Here is a 7,797-nt window from a genome sequence, read left to right as displayed (position 1 = left end):
TATATATTTTTATTCCAGCGAGGGTGAGGTCTGGCTTGTTTCGGCAGGCGGCATCGTGTCGCTAGACACACTTCCTTATAAACACTGTGTGGCGGGCTTTTGCTGCGTCGACGCCCCCTGGACTGAGTCGACGTCCCCTGGACTGAGTCGATGCCACGTGTTGATCACGTGATCGTCATGAAGCAGCACACGCACCGACATGTGGATTGCTCTGTGAGCCCGACGCAAGCGTCGACGCATCGGTGTCGCTGGACCCATCACTACCATGTTTTGTTTTCTGTCTTAGGTTTTTGCTACTTTGATTTCTTGTGATTTTGCTGGACTTTATTTGAGTGAGTTTTTGAGTTAGTTTCTCCTGTGTATTCCTGTTTGCATTTTTGTTAAATACATTTTGGTCAGCCACAACCCAGCCGCTGGGGGGCAGTGCCCTCCCCTGGGGGTGCACTGTTCCCCAGTGCCGGTCCCAAGCCCGGAGAAATGGGGAGGGTTGCGTCAGGAATGGCATCCGGCGTAAAACTTTTGCCAAGACGACCATGCGAGTTGGTAGGACGGTTTACAGGGGCGGATGGAAATTACTGACTCGCTGTGGCGACCCCTGGATAGGGACGTGCCGAAAGGAGAAGAAGAAGAAGAAGACATTTTGGTCAGCCACGCTGCTCCTTCCTGCCTCCCTGCTTTTTGGGGTCCTCCAACTACCACCTCGCAAAATGTGACACTTCTGTTGTATTTTCAAGATGAATACATCTTTCATTGTTTGATCCAAGAACACGTGTGCTTTGGTCAGACCTCAGAGTATTTCCATGACAAACAAAGTTGAATTGTAAAATAAATTATTTGAATTTGGATTAGGATACTATCCATTTGTTAATACATTAGAAACGATGCCATGCAAACAAAGGGATAAGCTTTTTTATCAAACAACCATCCAGGACTCATGTAACCCTTCGCTTCTCAAACCTTTTATACCAAGTACTTGTTCCAAAAATACCACCCTAAACGTTAAAATACAGTAGTGAAGTAAGCCCAAGTGTTCATTCACAATGTGAACTAAACATTCCTTGATGTTCCTAAAATATTGGATCGTATGGTACTCAGAAAAATAAACATGATGCGTGGCCTACAATCGAATGTATTGGATTGCATGTTTGAAATGCTGGAAATATTGGAACGTACAGTATGTCGTGATTCGGTTTCTCCGGGTACTCCGGTTTCCTCCCACATTCCAAAAACAAAAGCATGGCAGCTTCATGGAACACTCTAAATCAGGGGTGTCAAACTCAGGTCCTGGAGGGCCGCTGTCCTGCATGTTTTCCAAGTCTTCCTGTTGCAACACACCTGATTCAAATGATCAGATCATCAGCAAGCTCTGTGGAAGCCTGCCATTGAACCTGTTCATTTGAATCAGGTGTCTTGCAACAGAGAGACTTGGAAAACGTGCAGGACAGCGGCCCTCCAGGACCTGAGTTTGACACCCCTGCTCTAAATTATCCCTGGGTGTGTGAGTCTGAGCGTGGATGGTTGTTCGTCTCTGTGTGCCCTGAGATTGACTGGCAACCGGTTCAGGGTGTCCCCGCCTACTGCCTGAAGACAGCTGGGATCGGCTGAAGCATGCCCGCGACCCTCGTGAGGATAAGCGGATCAGAAAATGGATGCATGGATGGATGGATGTTGTGATTCTCCCCACCCACCTCACCTCCAACTTGGCAGATGAGCCATATTGTTTTAAAATAAATGGTGTAAAAGTATTCATTCATATATATTAAAACAACATAAAAAAGACAAAACAAGGCACTTTGGATGAACACAAGTCCCAAGCCAAACTCCCGCCATTTATAAAACAAGACAAACGTGACTGATGATGGCAGAAACAAAAACAAAGAATCAAGAAACCCTGCAACTCCATCCGAGCCAACTGATGAGACATCGAACTAGACCGTGCCAGGACGAGTGGTTGAGCGGGTGCCTGCTTTGATGTTCAACATGATTTCTAGCGTTCTCTGATGGATTCATCTTTGCTCCATGTAGAAGTCTATGGAATGGCCCTCTCTAGAATATCCATCTGGCCAGTTACATACATACATGGTAGTAATAAAGTATGATGAGCTATATTTCCCATGATGATTCATGCCAAGGGGGATCAACTGGACAACCCTCACATATGTCTTTTCACAAACGCATTGTGCAACGGATGTCCTACTGTCTGTTTGATGTGGTTAGATCTATTATCTGACAAGCAACGGTCAGGTAGGTTCCTCCATGCGGGATCCTTCTTCTTGTCCTCCTCCTCCAACTCGGCGTTGTCCTCCTCCTCCGCTGTCACCGCCGTTTGTGTGGCTGGAGATGTAAAGGTAGCTTGAGAGACATTCAGCAGGGAGATGTTCTTCTCTGCCTCCCTCACCATGACACTCCATTGTAAGAATGTGTTCACTGGAAGTTATCAGGATCGCAGCGGTGTGGGTACTCAGCTCTTTGGGGTTCCAAAGGTGTCTATGCCGTTGATACGTGTCTGGCTGTATGTCAGGATGCTGGCCTTGTTCGTGGCTTTTTCATTTCTTTTTTTTTTTTTTTTTCATCAATGGGTTGTTTTGATCTGGTTTGAGATTTATTGGTTTAGATCTTCTGAGACGGGGGCTGACGACACGCCTTTTCACCATCTGCGATGTTTTTTTAGGTAGATTGCGAGATAGAGAGAGTGAGAGAGAGAGAGATGGACGTTCCATGGGAGTGGGAGTTGAGTGATTTTATTTAATTTTTTTCCTTTAATACCAACATTATTAATCCACACGCGGCCAGAGAGGAAACATTTTGAAATGACCTGCTAGATTGTTTTCTTGTCATTTCTGCTGATGTCATCAAAAAAAAAAACCAAAAACAAAGAAAAAAAGAAAAAAAAAAAAAGAAAGCATACTCAAGCCCGAACACTCAAGTAAAGTGTAACGCTAGATCTCAAAACTCGAGCGGTAATCAGTGGAAACAAAAAAAAAACCCAAGTACTGTACTGAGTCACTATTGACTAACTTTTGTGTCATTCTGTCTTCGTCAGTGCATGAATGTGCAAACACTCAGCTTGAGCTTTTTTGCTGAAACAATACACAAAGTATTATATGGGATGGTTTTACCACCTGCTTTGAGAAATCAATTTACAATTACCTCAAACAATGATTCTTGGGAGAAAAAAACAAACAAAAGGAAAAAAAATCTCTTTTGTCAACACACATTTGTTCTAAAAAAAAGTATGCATGTGATTAAGTCCAATAAACATCCAAATATTTTTCAGCGCGTGTCAGAAAATTATTCCTGGGAATTTTGGTCCCAGTACATCCCTGATCTCAGCTTTGGCAGTTGAAAGAGCGTGTTTCTCCACGTGTTTCTCCACAACACCCATAACCAAACCTTTTTTTTGGGGGGGTGGGGGGGGGGAATTCTACGAGGAATTACCTTCTTTACTTGTAACGCCATCCGACTGCCAAGGCACAGTTTGTTTTGGGTGCAGTCTAAAAAGCTGATAAAACAATTAAAAGAGGCAGGCGTGAAAACAGGACCAAATAATCAGAGGAAGATACATGGAAGAATTTTAAATTAAGAAAAAAAAAAACGAAGAGGTAAAGAGAAGGCGTTAGAGGCCACGCAGGGAAATAATAGCAAGTTGGCATGAATCACAAAGCACCAGAGAAAGGAGGAGGGGAAAGAAAAAGAGAAAAAGAGAGAGCCGGGGGGAAGAACCACCCCCCACCCTCAATGGAATTTATTTGCGGTTTTGTAACTGCATGGTCGCAAAGGCAGATTGGCTCCGACCTCAACTTTTTGCACTACAAGAGATTGTGTCACTCGGGAATTGAAAGATGAAGAGAACGTCCTCCGGTGAACATGTCGGAGCAGATGAAAATGGACATGAAATGCTTTCCGGTGAACCTCCGAGGGAGAAAGACACAAAAGTTGAACTGGGGAAGAAGGTGACATTGCTTTCAGGGATTTCAGTCATTGTTGGGATCATGATTGGAGCTGGGATCTTCATCTCGCCAAAAGGAATCCTAAAACACTCGGGCAGCATTGGGATGTCTCTGATAGTCTGGATTGCTTGTGGCATGCTTTCACTGTTTGGTGAGTTTCTGAACGCCTTTAATCTTTCCCATGTTTTGTGGTGGGAGCAAACATTAACTAATGATGAACACTTGCCAAATGTGCGCCTCCAGAAGGAACCAATCAAAAAAACCCTACTCCAATTCAGCATTTTTAGATTAGAAATCCTCATGTGTTAAACACTGAAGACCTTTCCTTCATCTTTGAAAGACATTACAAGCACTGGGACCAAATCCCTTTCATATCAATGAAACAATACTCTTTGTCACTATTTGACATTACTTCTGATTCCTAACTCAATTTGTTGCTGAAATATTGATATGACAATGAAATGCAGGTATACTATTATTATACAGGTATATTATGAAATGTAATAATTTGGTGAGGTAAATACAACTGCGACAAGTATATACATTTATAAGAACCCTCATAGGGAAACCCTAACGACGATATAGCCCCGACACTCCCCCTCCCCGTCTAAATTGTATGGAGATGTGTCCGGGTGTGAGTGGTTGTTCGTCTTCTCATGCTCTGCCATTGGTGGCCGACCACTCGAGGGTGTACCCCATCCATCTTTCACCCAAAGTCAGCTCTGAGAGACTTTGGGTCTCATAAATCCTATTTTTAATCATTTATTAAACTCAACCTTTGGTATGATACCACTTGCCGCTGTAGATGAGATCAAATATTAAACACGAACTACAAGAAAGAAAAGAAAAACACATAATATAATATTACAGTCATAAAACTAGCAATAATGGTAAAATAATGAAATGTCATATAAATGGATGAAATCTTATTTTCTATATACAAGAGCTCCGTTCATGTTGGCATTTGGCATACAGGAGGTCCAGTATCGCCCCCCCCCCCGCCACCCCTCCATATTCTTGTTGCACAATCAAAAGTTGCGTGAAAGTTGCTCGGGAAAGTACAAAAAAAATGCATAAAATAGATTACAATTGGAGCGCATGCTTGCTGTAAGAATTGTAGGCATGATGTAATGTCAGTGATATAAATGAGAGGCCGTGAGGGACATACTGTAATTCGGGATTAACTCTCACCCCTTCTCCTGCAAAGGCTCGTAGACGCTCGACTGAATGTTTGTTTTGCTCATAAACACAACTGAAATGCACTCAAATGCATCAGTGAAAGGCTCTTACACACACAACTGAAATGCCCTTCGACACACGAGTGAAACGCTCTCACACATACAAGTGAAACATTCACACGCACACACACACACCACTGAAAGAACTTTAACACGATAGCATATTTATTGGACAACGTGGAAAAAAAAACTGCAATCATTTCACACATCCAGAAGCAACGCTATGGCACACGCTATCCATCCATTTTCGAAATCTGCTAATCTTCACAAGAGTCGCTGGCGTGCTGGAGCCTGTCCCAGCTTTCTTTGGGCAGTAGGCGAGGGACACCATGATGTGTTTGCCAGCCAAGTGCAGCGCACACAGACATACAACCAGTCGCGCTCACATGTGGGACAATTTCAAGTGTTCCATTAACCTGCCATGCATGTTTTGGAATGTGGGAGGAAACCAGAGCACCCGGAGAAAACCCACGAGAACATGCAATCTCCACACAGGAAGGCCGGAGCTCGTTAGGGCTCTTTTTAATCAGTTTTACGGCAGCTTCTGCTGCTCCATTTCGGTGGGGCGCATCAGCAGGGTGGAAGCTCCACGCCCAGTCCGTCCCGTTCTTGGATGCGATGTCGTCAACAGATGAGGTCTGAACACAGCGCAGGTGGTTTTGGAGCTCGTTCATGGCGGGTTTAGCTCAGATGACCTTTGTGCCTTTGTCGGACCACAGCTTGCGTGGGTGGCCCCTGAGAGCAACAAAGCAGGAGTAGGCCAGCAGAAAATTTTCTGATGATTGGTCATCGCATACATCAGCATGGACTGCCCTCGAAGCCATGCAGCAGAAACCAATTCCCCAGACTTTCTTCCTTGCTCTCCCCTTGACTGCGTCTTTGACTTCATAGGGGCCAAACAGATCCTGGGTTGTATACTCAAAAAGGCCTGCCCTTTGTGTGCGCTCCAACGGGAGGTCACCCATCACTTGCTGGCATACTCTAGCTCTTTGCTTTCGGCAGTAGATGCAGTCATTTATTACTCTTCTGACGACGTGACGGCTCTGTATGATCCAGGCTCTTTTCTGAGTGTCTAGGAGAGTTGCTGCGACCCCCTCGTGGTTCTTCTCATGAGCCTCTTGGGCTAGTAATGTGGCCAGTCTTGTTTGCATAGGGACCAGAGGAATAGCACTTTTGCTTTCATTCCAGGACTGAATTCGTCCTCCGCAGAGTAGGAGTCATGTCCCCTCATCGACCACGAGTCGGTCAAGAGTTGTGTCATGGATTTCAGCTCCATCTTGGGCTTCAAGGGCAAGGCATTGGAAAGCTTCTGCTCTCTCAATAGCTGTAAGACTGGGTTGAGGGTTTGTATTGACAGTGGCCTGGTGGCTGCCTCCTAACCAGGCCTCCACCGCCCGACGAGTCCAGGCAACCATCCCACACAGCTTAGCGAGGGAGCTGAATCTCCCAGGCCCCATGAGGCGCACAAGGGCCACGACCTGCACCGGTGCGATAGAAAGCAGTGGAGTGGTCCCCGGTCTACCAAGCTCAGGAGGCTTCATCATGTCGTTGCTTTTCTTTTCCTGATGCTTTGTGACCACGGCAGAGAATGCACGTCTTTAAAGCCTCTTGATGCCCATCTTAAAGCCCCAGGTAAATCCAACAGTCAAAGTCATATTGTATAATAATAAAGTACTGTTGGATATCCTTAGCTCCCAAGTTACACGAGTGTGTAGGAGAGCGTTTCACTAGTTTGTGTGAGAACGTTTCACTACTGCATGTGAGAATGTGTCAGTGGTGCATATGAGAGCCAATCAGGAATGTGTATGGCCACATTTTTGATCACATGTTTATGAGCAAAGAAATCTGTTGTTTTCCTAAGAACCTTTCAGTTGTGTGCATGCATGTGAGCTTTTCATTGTTGAAAATGAGCACATTTCAGTTAAGTGTATGAGCAAAAAAAAAAAAAAAAAAAAAAACTAAGGAGTATGAATAAGAGAGACACGATGACACATTTTATTTCGGACATTAGGTTAGGGGCATTTGACTAAAAAGCAGTGGCATTCCGTCAGGGCCAGCAAGGCCTTTCTCTGCTGGCCTAAACATTCTCAGAAAAGTAAATTTAATAAATTCGGTGATTGGATTAGCGCCTTTTCTGTTTACTGAGAATTGTATCCTGACTTGTTCAATAAAGATTCTTAAAAAAAGTAAATGTAATAAATTTACTTTTCTGAGAATAACAATTTATTTTATTTTCATAAATATGTAAACAAAATTATTCTCTGTATTCTTTACATCCTATTATTTCCACTTAGTCGAGTGGCTTTCAATGTTATTTTAAATAACATTGAAAGCCACTCGATAAATAACTTATTTATTATGGTAGAGTTTTTAACCAATCATATTTCAGCTAGCTTGTATTGCCAGGTAAATTAAACTTGCTCGGGGCCTTCAGATTAAACAGAGCAGGCCCCTGTGCGCTGTAAGTGAACGGGCACAGTCAGGTTGCAATAGCCTGCTCGTCTGCGTACTAGGGCCAGCTGGAAGGCCTTATGTCGAGACTGGCTGTGCGCGTTCTGTGAGTGGATTAGCGCCTTTTCTGTTTCCTGAGAATTGTATCCTGACTTGTT

At 44.1% G+C, this 7,797-nt stretch overlaps 1 protein-coding gene and 1 long non-coding RNA gene across 2 annotated transcripts in view; one reads left to right on the top strand and one right to left on the bottom strand.

Annotated features, from left to right (window-relative positions):
- Window positions 1-1,335: 1,335 nt before the first annotated feature.
- Window positions 1,336-7,797, bottom strand: part of LOC109514376 (uncharacterized) — a 19,122-nt gene continuing 12,660 nt past the window's right edge. Inside the window, exon 3 of the long non-coding RNA XR_002167978.1 lies at window positions 1,336-1,479. This is a non-coding gene — a long non-coding RNA (uncharacterized LOC109514376). The remainder of the gene's footprint in view (window positions 1,480-7,797) is intronic.
- Window positions 3,698-7,797, top strand: part of slc7a11 (solute carrier family 7 member 11) — an 87,293-nt gene continuing 83,193 nt past the window's right edge. Inside the window, exon 1 of the mRNA XM_019867419.1 lies at window positions 3,698-4,101. Within this exon, the coding sequence (XP_019722978.1) occupies window positions 3,843-4,101 (259 nt within the window). The 5' untranslated portion in view covers window positions 3,698-3,842. The remainder of the gene's footprint in view (window positions 4,102-7,797) is intronic.

The sequence above is a fragment of the Hippocampus comes genome, unplaced genomic scaffold (genome assembly GCF_001891065.2).
Source record: "Hippocampus comes isolate QL1 unplaced genomic scaffold, H_comes_QL1_v1.1 scaffold2, whole genome shotgun sequence".
In the NCBI taxonomy this organism is placed as follows: Eukaryota; Metazoa; Chordata; class Actinopteri; order Syngnathiformes; family Syngnathidae; genus Hippocampus; species Hippocampus comes.
The sequence above is the reverse complement of the archived record's forward strand: the minus strand, read 5'-3'. Positions and strand labels throughout refer to the sequence as shown.